General features: G+C 46.3%; 1 protein-coding gene across 2 annotated transcripts in view; it reads left to right on the forward strand.

Annotated features, from left to right (window-relative positions):
- The window catches only part of GPD1L (glycerol-3-phosphate dehydrogenase 1 like), a 70,475-nt gene that overhangs the window by 11,876 nt on the left and 41,839 nt on the right, over positions 1-16,760 (forward strand). Inside the window, exons 1-3 of one of the 2 annotated variants that reach the window (XM_023554882.2) lie at positions 1,676-1,951; positions 7,705-7,882; positions 15,959-16,099. In XM_023554882.2, coding sequence (XP_023410650.1) covers positions 7,775-7,882; positions 15,959-16,099 — 249 coding nt within the window. In that variant the 5' untranslated portion in view covers positions 1,676-1,951; positions 7,705-7,774. Of the gene's footprint in view, positions 1-1,675; positions 1,952-7,704; positions 7,883-15,958; positions 16,100-16,760 lie in introns of those variants that run through there. The other variant, XM_010595590.3, reaches the window with a different exon arrangement.

Raw genomic sequence — 16,760 nt, forward strand, 5'->3', positions numbered from 1 at the left:
CTATGATTGTATTTTTTAAATTCTTCGCCAGCAGACCCTGGAGAAGAACATCATCCTTGGTCAAGTTGGGTCTGTGAAAAAGAGGAAGACCCTCAACAAGATGGATTGACAGTGACTGCAACAATGGGCTCAAGTATGGCAACAATTGTGAGGATGGTGTAGGACCGGGCAGTGTTTCATCCTCTTGTACGTAGGGTTGCTATGAGTCGGAACCAACTTCACGGCCCCTAACAATAACAACAATTTTTTAAATTGCATATGATCACATGAGATGTAGAATTGTGCGTTCTGTTTTATTTATTTATTTATTTAAATGTAACATTCTACCCCAAGCATCTTCCGGTGCAGTTTGAATGTTGATAGACAGGCAAGCTTTTTTCATCTCCCTCTCCTTTCCTTTTAGTGAAGTTTGTTCACGTTGATTTTGTTCCTCTGTAGTTTCTTCCTTTTATCTCAAGCTTAGAGAGCTTCCCTATTCAGAGATCAAATAAGCGTTCACCAAGTTGAATCTTTTTAAAAGACGTCATTTTTTTATTTTGCATGTAATACCCTGGCATTTGATTATACTTTAAAAGCCCTTTGACTGCAAAGAATTACCCAAAATGTTAACAGTGATTTTTCCTGGGGGGTGGGATGATTCATAATTTTTTTCTTCTTTAGTGTATTGCTTTTATGAGTGGGGAGGAAAAAGGAGACTATATTATTTAAACTGAAAGTGACCGCCTTGTTGCCCCGGAACCACAGCTTGAAATAACAAGCACTAATTATTGCTTACGGTACCTAAGAGGTGCAAATGCGTCCGCGCGCGACTACTAACCTGAAGGTTGGTGGTTCGAACGCGCCAGCAGTGCCTTGGAAGAAAGTCCTGGCAGTCTGCTTCTGTAAAGACTGTTGTTGTTGTTAGTTGCCATCGAGTCAGTCCCGACTCAGTACCACCAAGAAGAAGAGATGGGCGCGAAGCACGTCCTTTGGACCTGGGATCCCTGTGCTGAGAACCTCCTAGAACTAGGAGACACAAAAAGAGCTGTAACATCGAGAAAGGGCCACATGACCCAGAGACCTACATCATCCTGGGACCAGAAGAACTAGATGGTGCCCGGCCACAGTCGATGACTGCCCTGACAGGGAGCACAACAGGGAACCCCTGAGGGAGCAGGAGAGCAGTGGGATGCAGACCCCAAGTTCTCATAAAAAGACCAGACTTAATGGTCTGACTGAGACTAGAGGAATCCCGGCGGTCATGGTCCCCAGACCTTCTGTTGGCACAGGACAGGAACCATCCCCGAAGACAACTCATCAGACATGAAAGGGACTGGACAGTGGGTAGGAGAGAGATGTTGATGAAGAGTGAGCTAATTATATCGGGTGGACACTTGAGATTGTGTTGGCAACTCTTGTCTGGAGGGGGGATGGGAGGATAGAGAGAGAGGGAAGCTGGCAAAATTGTCACGAAAGGAGAGACTGAAAGGGCTGACTCAATGGGGGAGAGCAAGTGGGAGTACGGAGTAAGATGTATGTAAACTTATATGTGACAGACTGGATTTGTAAACGTTCACTTGAAGCTTAATAAAAGTTAATTAAAAAAAAAAAAAAAAAGAGCTGTAACATCGGAGACAAGGCAAGACAGTGAGAAGCAGCAGCAGCAGATCCAGGAGATGAGACAGCGCAGGAGTTGACCCATGGATCAAGAGAGAGCTGAGTGCCTTAAGGCAGGAAGCTTCCTAGTGGAGCGGGGTGCCTCTGGGTACTTAGCAACAGAGCTAAAGAGCTACGTAACACTTGCCCAGGCAGGGCGGAAGTAGGGGTAGAGCGGCTCAGGGCTGGAGAGAGGCCTGCCCGTGGACATGGCTGATGAGGCGGTTCTGATCGACACGGACCTTCTTCCAGAGCCGACAGAGAAAGCTTCCTCGGGAGCTGGTGTCCTGAATTCAGACTTCTAGCCTCCTGAACTGTGAGAGAATACATTTCTCTTTGTTAAAACCATCCACTTCTGGTGTTTCTATTATAGCAGCATGAGATAACTAAGGCAGAATTTTTTCCTCTGTGGCTTCTTCTTTTGATTTTAAGCTTAGAGAGCTTCCCTATCCAGAGATCAAACAAACATTCACCAAGTTGAGTCTGTTTTTAAAATGCTTCATTTTTTGTTTTGCATCTAATACTGTGGGGGGTTTTGAGGCTGCGACCTTTTGGAAGCAGATCGCCAGGCCTATCTTCCAAGGCATCTCTGGGTGGATTCGAACCACCAGCCTTTCAGCTAGTAGTTAGCACCACCTAGGGACTCCTTCCATAGAGATTACAGCCGAAAATACCTTGTGGTGCATTTCTACTTTGTAACACATTGGGTTGCCATGAGTCAGAATCAACTCAATACCAATGGGGTTTTTTTTTTTTTTGGTATTATTGCATATCAGCAAGGTGGTTCTTGGCTGGACTGGGCTCATGGACGTGTCTTCAGTTAGCTGAGTGTTGGGTGGGAAGCTGGGCTGATCCTACGGGACTCTCGTGTGTTTGGAAGTTGGCTGACTGGCCCAGGCTGGCCTCAGCTGGGACAACTGGGCTCTCTTTCCTCCGCTTGGCCTCTTATCCCCCAGCAGGCTAGCCCAGGCTTGTTCACATGCTCTCTGGGCAGGACTCCAAAATAAAGAGCAGAAGCACACAAGATCTTTTGAGGCCTAGGCTTGAAACTGGCTCAGTGTTGCTTCTGCCACCTTCTGTTGGCCACAGCAAGTCCCCAAGCCAGCCCAGATCCAGGTAGTGGGGAAATAGACTCTTCTTGATGGGGGAAGCTGCAGAGTCACATTGCAGAGGGGCTGGCTGTAGGCAGGGGTAGAGAACTGGGTCATTTTTTAACCACTTCTCAAATTTGGGAACTTGGTTAAGAAGCCACAGTTGTTGACAAGGAAGCCTAGGCACCCGTCAGATGAGACTAGGAGGTTCCACGGTCCCTGGAGTTCTGACCTTGCATCGCTCTAATTCTCTTGCCCTTGGTGTTATGATTTCTGCTTTTGTCTTCCCCTTTTTCAGCTGTGTACAAGTGCTGCTCTCGCTCTTCCCAGCCTTCATTTAGGAAACCCTTTTGCTTCTCAGGGAAACCCGGGTGGCGTAGTGGTTAAGTGCTACAGGTGCTAACCAAAAGGTCGGCAGTTTGAATCCACCAGGCACTCCTTGGAAACTATTCTATTTCTATTCTGTCTGTACCGTTCTATTCTGTCCTGTAGGGTCGTTATGAGTCAGAATCGACTCCATGGAAGTGGTTGTGGTTTGCGTCTCAGCAGGGGTAGGGTTCTCTTTGGTACCATTCCCGTGTCATCTGCTTTTACTGTGGCTAGCGTCTGTCCTTCATTGTGGTTCTGCCAAAAGAGGGTAGAGCTTGGGAGACCTGGTCTAGATTGCAGTTGGATCCTTTGCGGTAAAGCCCACCCCAGTGCCCCCTCCCAAATGCATGTCTCACTATTTCCCCCACTCTTATTGCCCCAAGACTTGTGAATGCTTTTTAATCTGTTTATCTGTCTGAAAGGTTGGTAAACTTTTGAGTGCACAGGAATTCCCAGCATCTAGTCCAGTGCTTGACACACGTTGTTGAGTTGATTCTGAGTCCTCTCTACCCCGCGTAACAGAGTAGAACTGCCCTATAGAGTTTTCTAGGCTGAAATCTTTACGGGAACAGATCCCCAGGTTTTTCTACTGTGGAGCCACTGGTAAGTTCAAACCACCAACCTTTTGGTTACCAGCCAACTGTTTAACCGTTGCACTACCAGGGTTCCTTTCTTACATAGTAGGTGCTTAGAAATATGTGATGACTGAGATAAATGAGTGAATGGGTGATTGAAGTTATTGATGAAACCAGGGAGGAGGCAGAGTGGAGTCCTGATGTGAGTAAACGATGTAACTGGACTTTCCCTTACTGATTTTTATTTTTATCCTACCATTTTAAGCCCCACCAAACCGCAACATGGTCTGTTGGGCTTAGTTTTCAACACTTGATATTTTGCTTTGGAAGGTCTTAGCTGATTTCAGCAGACATTCAGATTTCCTCTTGTGGCCAATGCTTGGCTTCCCAAAAGGGGAGAAGCAAGGCAGGGGAGAGGCACGTGTATCCCGGTAGGGTCATGGGGAGGGGTCTTTTAGCTCTGATTTCCTTTTTTTTAATTTTACTTATTTTGTTGTTGTTGAGAATATACACAGCAAAACATACACCAGCTCAACAGTTTCTACACGTACCATTTAGTGGCATTGATCACATTCTGTGAGTTGTGCAACCATCCTCACCCTCCTTTTCTGAATTGTTCCTCCCCCATTAACACAAGGTCACTGCCCTCTAAGGTTCCTGTCCAATCTTTCATGTTGTCAGTTTAATCCCATATAGATTGTTCTTCAAAGAGCTTAATGCTTAAGGTAACATTTTTTTTACTAGTTAAGCTAAAATATTATTTGGTTTTTAAGACGACTTAGGGGATTTTTTTTTTTTTTTGATGATTTGTTCTGTTTGACCTTGTGTACAGTGCTCAGTACCAGGGAATGCTGGGAGCCCTGGCTGTCTTCTCCCTGTGAGTAGGCAAGTGGCTGTTTCCAAGATTAGTATAGAGGTGATAATGACGGTGAGGCAATTCCTGGCCTCTTTTCTATGGTGTCAGGAGGAGAATTGGATTTATGGGTATTTAGCTAATAAACTGTCCTGTGGGTGTAGAATACGAATTTCACAAGCATTATGGCTTTTATGACTTGAATTGTGTCCCCTCAAAATATGTGTCAACTTGGTTAGGCCATGATTCTCAGTGTTGTGTGGTTGCCCTCCATTTTGTCTTCTGATGGAATTTTCCTGTGTGTTGTAAATCCTAATCTCTGCCTGTAGTTAATGGGACAAGATCGGGTTATGTTAAAGAGGATTGGGGTGGGATGCCCTTACTCTCAGGTCACAGCCTTGATCCAGTGTAAGGGGAGTTTCCCTGAGGTGTGGCCTGCATCATCACCTCTTAGAGGAGATAAAAGGCGAGAGAAGCAAGCAGTGAGAAAGGGACCTCATATGGCCTAGAAAGAAGCACCAGGAGCGGAGTACATCCTTTGGACCCGGGGTCCCTACACTGAGAAGCCCCTAGTCCAGAGGAAGATTGATGACAAGGTCCTTCCCCCAGAACCAGTAGAGCTGATACCCTGAATTTGGACTTGTAGCTTCCTAGACTGTGAGAGAATAAACTTCTCTTTGTTAAAGCCATCCACTCGTGGTATTTCTGTTACAGCAGCACTAGATGACTACTACAGGTAAAGCCATATAGCCTTGATATGCAGAGCTATTCTTTTGTGAGAGAGGATGGTATCAGCGTTTTATGTCACCGTGCAAGCAGTGGTTCTCAACCATGGCTGTATATCGGAGTCACTGGAGAAACTGTGTCACCGTGCTGTGCAGATGGTTAATGTGCTTGGCTGCTAACTGGTGGGTTGAGGCCACCCAGAGACTTCCTGGAAGAAAGGCCTGGCAATCTACTTCTGAAAAAATCAGCCTTTGAAAACCCTATGGAGTGCAGTTCTACTCTGACACACATGGGGTCTCCATGAATCAGAGTCAACTTGATGAGTTGGCAGCTGGTTTAACTGGGGAGCTCTGAAATCTGCTGCTACCTGACCCCGTCCTAGAGAGGCTGATATAATTGGCTTGGGGTGCAGCCTGGGACTCAGTAATTCTAATGTGAAGGATCCCTGGGTGGCGCAGATGGTTAAGTGCTCGACTGCTAACCAGAAGGTTGGCAGTCTGAGCCTACCCAGCAGTTCTGTGGGAGAAAAAACCCAGTGATGTGCTCCTAATAAGATTACAGCCTAGGAAACCCTACAGGGCAGTTCTGCTTTGTCACACGGGGTTGCTATGAGTTGGAATCGGCTACACAGCACGCAATGACAGATTCTAACGTGCAGCTGAAGTTGACAACCCCTGGTTTAGTTTATCCATTCTATCTCAAAACCCATTGCCATTGAGTCAATTCCGACTCATAGCCACCCCTAGGACAGAGTAGAAGCACCCCATAAGGTTTCCAAAGTGTGGCTGGTGGATTGGAACTATTGACCTTTTGGTTAGTGGCTGATCTCTTAACCACTGTGAGGAAAATAATTGTGCTGTGTTAGATTTATTTGAATCTCTGTATCTGGAGCACAAAAGGTTTACATGGTGGACAAGTTAGGATTGAGTTGGAGTAACTGAGGTGGACCGGGCAGTGAGGAGAATGTCTCTGGTACCTTCGTCTGCATCAGTGTGTTTTCCCGCTTCCTTACAGTTAGCACCCCCTACGCCATCCCACCAGGTTGTGTTGAGAATAATTGTTAGAAAAAATTACCAGAGGAGCCCAGGTGGTGCAGTGGTTAAGAGCTCGGCTACTAACCAAAAAAGTCAGCAGTTTGAACCCACCAGCCGCTCCCTGGAAACCCTCTGAGGCAGTTCTGCTCTGTCCTGTAGGGTCGCTATGAATCAGAATCAGCTTGATGGCAGTGGGTTTGGTTTTCTTTGCCACGTTTTTTCATCTGTTTTTTATAACAGGGAGGTTGTCTAAGGAAAGCTATTTCTTAGTTCAAAGCCCTGAGGGAGATAGCTCAGCCACGGTCAGGGTCCATTCCTGGCCACTCAGCACCGCTGGGGTCCCCTGGCCCACAGTCCACTCAACAGATGCCATGGGAGAGAATTCTGTGCGAGTGGCTGTCCACCAGCACCTCCACTGCAGTGGTGAGGGGCAGACCCACGGTAGGGTCCAAAGGACTGGTGTTAATGACCTTGGAGTTCGTTCTCCCCCAGTAGGAAGGCCAGTGGGAAACGAATTGTCAGAACATGTTTGGTGAGTGGAGATGCAGAAAAAAGGAAGCTTGGGGGGTTAGAGGCCAGCTTGATGCCTGCTGGGAGGCCAGACGACTCAGGCAGCGGACCCCCATGCTCTTTCCTCTTTGCTTCTCTTCGGGAATCCACTCAGGTTCTTCTCGTCCGTTGCAGTTAATCAGAACACAGTTTATTTTACGGTAGCCACGTTTTAATCTCCTTGATGAGTTCGAAATATCACTGAGTCTCCTTGGAGGCTTAAAAACTCTGCAGTGTCAGGTTCAAGCTTTTAGGCAGTTTCTCTTCTGCCTGGGAGAGTCTCTTCCAGAAGAGGTTGATTCTTACCAGTTTCAGGTTATTAGCTGCCATAGAGGCCCCCCTGACCCATGGTGACCCCGTGTGCAATGGGATCGGACCATTGTGAGCCATAGGGTTTCCATTGGCTGACTTTTGGAAATGGATTGCCAGGCCCTTCTTCTTAGCGGGTCTCCGTCTGGAAGTTCCACTGAACTTGCAACGTAAGCAGCACACGAGCTTCCACGGGCAGATAGGTGTTGGCTGCGCATGAGGCGTGTTGGCCGGGAATCAGATCCTGGTCTACCCCGTAGAAGGCGGGAATTCCACCACTGAACCACCATCGGCCCCAACAGTTTCAAGGGGTGTTGCTTTTTGACCTTGTGCCAAATTTGGGGCCCCTCTTGATCTTCTTGATCCCAGGGGGTGGTATTCCCAGGTGAAAACAGCCCAATCAAGTGGCCGGAGTCTGAGACAGCGTCACGTCTTGAGTAAACTGAGCGAGTGCGTCAGAATCAGAACCCGAGTCTTCTGAATGTTAACCTAATGCCTTTTCTGCCTGAGTGAGCTTAATTTTTTTTTTTTTCCTTTTTTCTTTTCCATGGTTCCTTTTGCAGGGGCTCAGCTGTGGCAAAGATTATTGGCAATAATGTCAAGAAGCTTCAGAAGTTTGCCTCCACGGTCAAGATGTGGGTCTTTGAAGAAACGGTTAATGGGAGAAAACTGACAGACATCATAAATAATGACCACGAAAATATAAAATACCTCCCTGGACACAAGCTGCCAGAAAATGTGGTAAGACTTGGGGAGGCAAGGTGCGTCTGAAAGTTAGGCACATGGACAAGGCGGCATGGGGGACTTAGGGAAGTGGGACAGCTACTTTCTCTTCATTCCTTTCTACTGCCAAGTGGGTTGGTTGAGTTTGGCTTTCCTGACTCTGAGAATGGGCTCGGCGTTCAGAGTGCCAGTCACATGGAAGCCGGAACTAACAGCCTTGACTTTGGCTGCTCCTGTGCCTCTGTAGTTCCCAATATACCCTCTCACGGTGCATGCAGCTTAGATCAGCTTGCCGGGACAGCCAAAGCAACTGGTCTGCCATTAAAGTTGGGTTCAAGGCCTAAATTATAGGAGGAGATAGGGGAAAATTGGACGTTGTAAGACTGGCCATTTAAAGTTCAAGCTTATTAGGTCTAGAAGGGAAAAATATAGGTTACTAGCTGTCTTCATTCCAGTAACCTGGTGCGGAAGAAAGGAGTGAGCCTGAGGACTGAAAAGGGTGTACCCTGCTCCTTGTCTGATTGGAATTTATGGACTTCTGCTGCTGGACTCACTCGTTAGTGGTTTTCTGTAATAGTCTGTTTGCAAACCAGACAGTTGTGGCTGCTTGAGTCCTACAGGTAACCTGAGAGACTAATCTCCTTGGTTGATGAAATACCCTCAGCTACATGTATTCTTGCCCCAAACCCTGATGAGTATGCACTGTGTGTGCAAAAGCGTGGTGTAGGCAGCTGTTGACAGAGAGAAAGATGGCGTTGATTCTTCCAAGGAGTTGAGCAAGGGGGACCATTGGTAAGCTGGTGAACATGTGGAAGTTTGGTGATGTGAAGCTCTTGCTCGCTAAGTATCTTTTTTCCCGAATGGGAGCATGGATTACTTTATTTCATTTGTTAAAAAAAACTAGTGTGGTAAATATATAAGTGACAAAAATATATGCTATTTCAGCATTTTTTATGTATAGTTATTTCAGTGACATTAATGACATTCACCGTGCTATGCAGTCCTCAGCACTGTCCATTTCCAGATTTTTCCATCACCCTTAACAGAAGCTCGGGCTCACTGAGGATTTTATTTGGCTTCTACTTATAGTGCTTATTATTGTCAAACACTGTGCTAAGTAGTTTACATAAACCAAACCCACTGCCATCAAGTTGGTTCTGACTCACAGCGACCCTATAGGACAGAGTAGAACTGCCCCATAGAATTTCCAAGGAGCGCCTGGCAGATATGAACTGCCAACCTCTTGGTTAGCAGCTGTAGCCCTTAACCGCTACGCCACCAGGGTTTCCAGCTTATATATAAAAAATACTGTGTATTAATCCTGCTAATAACTCTTCTAAACCCAAAACCAGACCCATTGCCGTTGAGTTGAATGACTCATAGCAACCCTATAGGACAGAGTAGCACTGCCCCAAAGGGTTTCCAGGGAGCGGCTGGCGGATTGGAACTCCTGATCTTTTGGTTAGCAGCTGAATTTTTAACCACTGTGCCGCCAGGGCTCCTCCATAACCCTATTAGGTCAATACTATTATTTTTTCTATTATTATGACGATTCTGATTCTGTAGGTGAGGAAACCAAGACTCAGAGGGGTTAACGGCTTTGCCCAAGGCCATGTAGCTAGGGGCTCGGTGGGCTCATTCCTGAACACACTCAGTCACTTCCTTCAAGAGAACGATGACTTTCTCCTCCATGTCACTGAACTAGGGCCAGCTGGCACTTCAGCACAGTCGTTCTTGGTGCTGTTGGTCAGGGGAGACAAGATCTGTAGGGTTGTGAGCTTGGACGCTAAGTTGTCCGCATATCTGATGGAAGAAATAAAATAAGCAGCTGTTTCCGCTGCAAACAAAGGCCCCTGGAGTCTAGTCCGTCCTTGGAGTAGAAAATCCTTTGGAGCCTCACTTCTCTCGTTCTTGTCAGAATTGATTGCTTCTCCCCGTCTGTAAACCACTTGCTTCCTTACGGTGTTTATCCCTGTCTGCTTTGTGCCCTTCACTTACGTACCTGCCCGCTATGCGAAGCTCCCTGCGTGGTACACACGGTTTGGGCTCGTCTGTTAAGCTAAAGGTTGGCAGTTCAAACCTACCCGGCCGTACCATGTAAGAAAGGTCTGGCAATCTGTTCGGAATACAGCCAAGAACACCCTGTGGAGCATTTCTGTTCTGTCACGTGTGGCTGCCGTGAGTTAGAATTGACTTGATGGCAGCGGGTTTTTTGTTGCTATGTAAACGGAAATCTTTGGATGCCACAGATGGTTAATGCACTTGGCTGCTAACTGAAGTTTGAAAAGTGGGGTTCACCCAGAGGCACCTCAGAAGAAAGGCCTGGTGGCCTGCTTCTGGGAAATCAGCCGTTGGAAACCCCGTGGTGCACAGGTCTAGTCTTGACCCACGTGGGGCTCCATGAGTCAGAGCCGATCGGATGGCGGCGGGAACGGTGTAAAAGGCACTACTTTGTTACGCATTTTACTGATGTTATTGTATCGAATCGGAATACTCACCCCTCAGAGAACGTAGATGAGTTGCTCTTGGTGTCTAGGGTTCTAGCCGGTGGTAGAGCGAGGCCAAGGGACCCTACCTTGCCCACGGCAACCAGACCATTTTTAAACCATGCCATGCCCATTACCTACCAAAATCGTTTCAGCGGGTAGAAATAATTTTAATGGCCCTAGACCAGATCAGACCCATTGCCATCCAGTCAATTCCGACTCTTAGCAACCCTATAGGACAGAGTGGAACTGCCCCATAGAATTTCCAAGGAGTGGCTGGTGGATTCGAACTGCCAGCCTTTTGGTTAGCAGCGAAATGCTTAACCGCTGCACCACCAGGACTCCTAACAGCCCTAAGAGATCAGGTAAAAACAAGGACAGTCTTAGTATCTTTTCTTTGGATTACTGGCGTTTCTTTGTTGTTACTATGATATTGGAATGGACGGGAATGTGGGCAGGTTAATGGAGTTGGGAGAGAAATCTTCATTTCAATGATTGGAAAGCTCTCATGCTATAATATCATATGAAAAACACAAAAGTCTGATTTCAGCTTTGTAAATAATGGTTTTAGATACTACCATAGACTCAGAGAGGCCTGGAGGAAATAGGCCAAAATACTGAGAGGGATTATTTCTGGTGCTGGGATTATGAGCAGTTTTTTTCCCTGACTTAACTTTTTTTTTTGCTTTTTTCCAAATTTTATCCAGTGGTGCTATTTATAGGTTTATACTTACACTTATAAACAAATATAGAAAGCTTTTTTTTTTAATCTCACTTGGCTGGCCATAAGGTAGCATCGTAGGAGGGTCAAGAGGTAAGTCCACAACAGTGGGATTGAGACCTTTTCTTGCCAGCTTGTGTGATTGCAGAGAGTTGGTAATGAGAGAAAGCTTACTGAACACAGGCTGTGCAGAGTATAAACTAACCCAGGGATACAGAACACTGCTCAGGCTTGTCCTCAGAGTTTACCAGCCGTGTTTTAGGCGATCGTTATTTATTACCGTTTTTTTTTTAATTAACTAGGACCACGAGCACTGCACTCCTGAAAGTCTAGACATTCAACAAGCCAAGCAGGACGCCCTGCTTCTGATTTAACTATTTACCCTTCTTGCCATTGAATGGCAAACCTTATCTTTATGAATTGTCTCTCCCAGCAAATACCAGGATCTTTAAAAGCGCATACCTGCAGAAAGGTTTTGCTAGGAGGCCCGTGAAATGCGTCAGTCTTTCCAAAGCAGCATCTTGATTTTTTTTTTTCCCCCAGAGGAAAAGATTGGGTAGCGGCTTAGCAAGAGGTTTTATTCTGAAAGATGTAGACCACATTACAGTGGTCGCTGAGGAGATTGTGTTTTGATAGTATATAGGAGGGACAGCGTTTTTTGAATGGCTGCCAATGTCACCGTAGTGATGGAGAAACAGCCATGATGTTCGGGGAATGGACCACGTGGAAGATGCACACGGGGTTCATGTTTCACAGTCTTGTTTGAGTTAAAGCCCCAGGTATTTTGCCAGGGAAATGGGGGGACGTCTGTACATGCTCTATGAGCCCCAAGCCTACTGTCCTATAGACCCGTCACAGTCCTTATTAACTGCAGAGCTCTTTATTTATTGAAGAAGGAAATGTAAGAGACAGGAAGAGACCCTGACCAGCTGCCAGCTTCCTTGAGAATGTTTTCAAACAAGGGACACGAGGGGTGAACTGACTTCATAAAAGTTTATGGTTTTAACCAAAGGACAAATATTATGTGAGACCACTCCTATAAAAACTCATGAAAAGGTTTACATACAGAAAGAAACAATCTTTGATGGTTATGAGGGAGGGGAAAAAAAATAAGTTTATGAATTTTGTCTTAGTCGTCTAGTGCTGCTATAACAGAAATACCACAAGCAGATGGCTTTAATAAAGAGAAATTTATTTCTTCACAGTAAAGTAGGCTAAAAGTCCAAATTTAGGGTGTCAGCCCCAGGGGAAGGCTTTCTCTCTCTGTCGGCTCTGGAGGAAGGTCCTTGTCATCAGTCTTCCCCCAGACTAGGAGCTTCTCCAGACAGGAATCCCTGGTCCAAAGGACGTGCTCTGCTACTGGCACGGCTTTCCTGGTGGTATGAGGTTCCTTACTCTCTGCTTGTGTCCCTTTCCTTTTATCTCTTGTAGGATAAAGGGTGGTGCAGGCCACACCCCACTGGATCAGGGATGTGACCTTAGTAGGGGTGTTATAGCCCCACTCTAATCCTCTTTAACATAAAATTACAATCAGAAAATGGAGGACAACCACACAATAGTGGAAGTCATGGCTTAACCAAGTGGCCACACATCTTTGGGGGACACAATCCATTTCTGAGACAGCTTCCTCAGAGAAGAATCTTTACCTAAGTTCCTTCACTTTGGGTACCAGGAATGCTAATTGGGGACTTTATCGGTTACTTAGGTTAAGCTACTTACGACAGAAAACCTAATATAACAGTGATTTAAACAGAAAATATGTGATTTTTTTCTTCTATAAAACATGTCCATGGTTAATGTAGCAGCACCAGGACCCCTCCCTTCCTTTTTTTTTAAATAATATTTTATTGTGTTTTTGGTGAAAGTTTACACAGGAAGGTAGGCTCCTCTCTGACAATTTCCACACAAATTGATCAGTGACATTAGTTGTATTTTCACAGTGTGTCAACATTCTCTTTTATTGTATTCTGGTTGTTCCATTTCCAGTACTCTGGTTTTCCTGTCTCCTTATCTTCTCATCTTTGCGTTGGATTAAATGTCGGCCTTTTGGACTCATTCAGATGTGTTTTTTGTAGAGCACCTATCTAACGGGTAATACCTTTATGATGTGTGTCACTCTGCTTTTCTGCTGAAAGTTATCTCAGGATAGTTTTGGTTCAAGGTTTAAATGGCATCTCAGGGTTGATGGTCTCAGGGAGTCTTCTGGCTCATTGGTCACGGGTATTCTGGCCATTTTTAAGAATATGAGTTTCGTTCTGCATTTTTCTCCCATTCTAAAAAGTACCATCTGTTGTGGTCTTGGTCAGATCGGTCAGTGGTGGTGGCCAGGCACCATCTAGTTCTTCTGGTCTCAGAGTAGTTGAGGTCATGGCTCATGTAAGTTATCAGCTTTGTAGACTTGTTTCTTCTATGTGATTTTGGTTACCTTCTTACTGTTTTGCTCCTGACGAGTAGAGACTAACAGTTGTATCTTAGATGGCTGCTCTTAAGACCCCAGATCCTGCTCACCTCGTTAGGATACAGAACATGAACCTTGTGAGCTGTTAAACCAACTGACTGAGTTGTCCCATGAGGCTATGGGCCTCAGGACCCCTTTTACATTACTCTTTTGCCCTTCTCAGTGGCTTCCTCATGGTCCAAGGTGATCGTCTGGCTTTAGCCATCTCTTCCACATTCCTTCTGGCAGAACGGGGAAGAAAGACCTTCCAGGACATTTCCCAGAAGTCACATGCAACACTTCCGTTTATATTCCTTTAGTCAGAACTTAGTCACATGCAAGGGTCGCTGGGGAATGTAGCCTTCTCTCCTGGTGGTCACTAACCCACCCTAAAATTAGGAGTTCTGTTTCTGATGATGATGGATGACAACGAGCAGTAACAGGCTCTCAGAAGCCATGTCCTCATGTCCTCACTAGATGTCCTCTCCCCTGCCCAGGTGTGTGTGGCAGTTTTTCCCCCCACGTTTTAAAACTCATCGTCATATTTACCTGAAGGAAAGAAAGCCTCATGACAGCTAAGTCCTTGGGTGGCACAAATGGTGAAAAGCTTGACTGCTAGCCAGAAGTTCGGCAGTTTGAACCCACCCGACGGTGCCTCAGAAGACAGGTCTAGCGATCTGCTTCCCCAAGGGCACAGCCTTGAAAACCCTATGGAGCAGTTCTACTCTGCACACATGCCGTTGCCGTGAGTTGGAAATGACTTAATGGCAACTAACAACAACAATTGAATGCTTAGGAGGTGCCAGGCACTGACTGTTCTATATCATTGATTCCTCACAGCAGCTTTATTTTATTAGCCGGGGGCCAAGCACTCTTAAAGGGGTTATCCAAGGAGAGTTTAGTGATGGGACTCTATGCAAAGGTGTGGGCAGGGTTGAAAGTCCCTGGTAGTGCACATGGTTTGCTCTTGGCTTCTAATCGAAAGGTTGGTGGTTTGAATCCACCCAGTGGAGCCTTGGAAGAAAGGCCTGGTGATTTACTTCGTTAGATACAGCCATGGTTTCTGCTGTGAAACGTATGGTGTCCCCATGAGTCGGAACCAACTCAATGGCAATGGGCTTGGTTTGGGTTTTTTATAGGCAAGGTTGAGGGAGTCAGCAGGGGCTGGAGAAGTAACCAGAGATTAACAGCAGCTGAAAGCCATTGCCACGGCTGAAAGGACCAGGGGACAGAATGGTGGGGCCAACCCAGTCTGAGGCTGAAGACGTGGAAGAGGGGTTGCCTGACAGGTATCACTAGATTGAAGCCAAACCAGGACCTCGATAAGCCTGGGCAGGAGTGGGCCAGAGAGGCTGATAAATACCTGACCTCCTTCTCCTCCCACTCTCTGATCTCAGCTGAAGCCAATGAGAACCCATTGTGCCAGGGAACCTGGGGAAACGTTTATGCTGAGCAGCCCTGGAGGCACAGAGCGGGGCAGAAAAGGGAGAAAATGGAATGAGGGGAGGGGAAGCAACAGAGAACAGCCCACGCGGTGTCATTAGGAGTCTCTTTTAGAAATGAGGAAACTGAAGCAAGGAGAGGGTAAGTCATTGCCCAGGTCGCACCAGTGGTAAGTGACAAGAGGAACCCTCCTGGCTTCAGACCCCAGCGTTCTGAATGAGGAAGGCCAGGTGCACACCAGTGATGCCCTCATGGTCTATTTGCATAGTGCTGTGCACATAGTAGGCAGCTGATGACTGGTCAGTGAGGAAATGATTTTGATAGCCTTATTGTGATATCACCCATGGCTGTGGAGTCGATTCCAACTCACAGCAACTCAATAGGACAGAGTAGAACACCCCATAGGGTTTCCAAGGAGCAGCTGGTGGATTCAAGCTGCCTACCTTTTGGTTAGCAGCCAAGCTCTTAAACCACTGCACCACCAGATCTCCGTGTACACACACAACCGTTGCCATTGAGGCAATTCCAACTCAGAGCGACCCTATAGGACAGAGTAGAACTGCCCCATAGCATTTCTAAGGAGCGCCTGGTGGATCTGAACTGCCGACCTTTTGGTTAGCAGCTGAGTTCTTAACCACTGAGCCAGCAGGGCTCCAGTTCTACTCTATCCTACAGGGTTGCTAAGTTGGAATCGACTTGTCGGCAACAGGCTTGGTTTTTGGTTTTATTGTGATGTTAGGTCTCTGGGTGGCACTAACAGTTTGTGCTCAACCACTAAAGGTTGGCAGTTTGAACCCACCGAGCAGTGCTGTGGAAGAAAGGCCTGGCAATCCCCCCATTAAGTTTACAGCCAAGAAAACCCTATGGAGAACAGTTCTACTCTGTAACACATAGGATCGCCTTGCATGAGTTGGAATCGATTTGATGGCAAACAGGCTTGTTTTTTTTCTTTTTTTTGTTTTGGTTATTGCAATATAAAAGTAACCCTTTCCTCCTCACCGTTGCAGGTTGCAGTCTCAAATCTCAAAGAGGCCGTGCAGGACGCAGACCTGCTGGTGTTTGTCATCCCTCACCAATTCATTCACAGAATCTGTGACGAGATCACCGGGAGGGTGTCCAAGGGAGCGCTGGGAATCACCCTCATCAAGGTAACTCCTGTGCAGACGTGAGAGAGGAAGGACATTGTCCATCATGGGCTCCTGGGAAGTTTCATTTTCCTCACTTTCCATCTGTTCATGGTGTGGAGCTCAAGGGGAGGTTTTGGCATTGCTTTTTGGTTCTTGTTTTTAATTTTTTTAGATGCTTGCAAGATAACCAAAAGCATTACATCCTGCCAGCCTAGCTCAGCTCAGATTTAGGAGAGGGCTTGCTTTCTCTCGAAGCAGGTTAGCAGCTGCAGTGATCAGAGGATGGGTTCCTCCTGAGGAGCCTACCTGTCAGAAAGAACCTTGTGGCCGGCGATCTTAGCCTTTGCTCTGCAAATCACCAGTGGTTTGCATTAGCTTAGCAGTTACACATCCACACACGTTAAGACCCAGCAGTTCTGCTCCCGGGTGTATACGCTAAAGCTGGGTTTTTAACTAGAAGTCCATGAACCACCTGCAGAGGTCCGTAGATAGCATTCAGGAAGCTTGTGCACTTAAATGTGAAAGAAAAAATGGCACCTTTATTCATTCTAACCTCTTAACTGAAATGAGCATTTCCTTCTTTTATGACTGTAGGCTACAAACCACCGTTTTAATGGTAGTAGCATTAGCAGGAACTGTGCTCTGTCAGTGGTAGAAATCACAGATTTCTGTACCACTTTAG

The sequence above is a fragment of the Loxodonta africana genome, chromosome 27, assembly GCF_030014295.1.
Source record: "Loxodonta africana isolate mLoxAfr1 chromosome 27, mLoxAfr1.hap2, whole genome shotgun sequence".
Taxonomy (NCBI): Eukaryota; Metazoa; Chordata; class Mammalia; order Proboscidea; family Elephantidae; genus Loxodonta; species Loxodonta africana.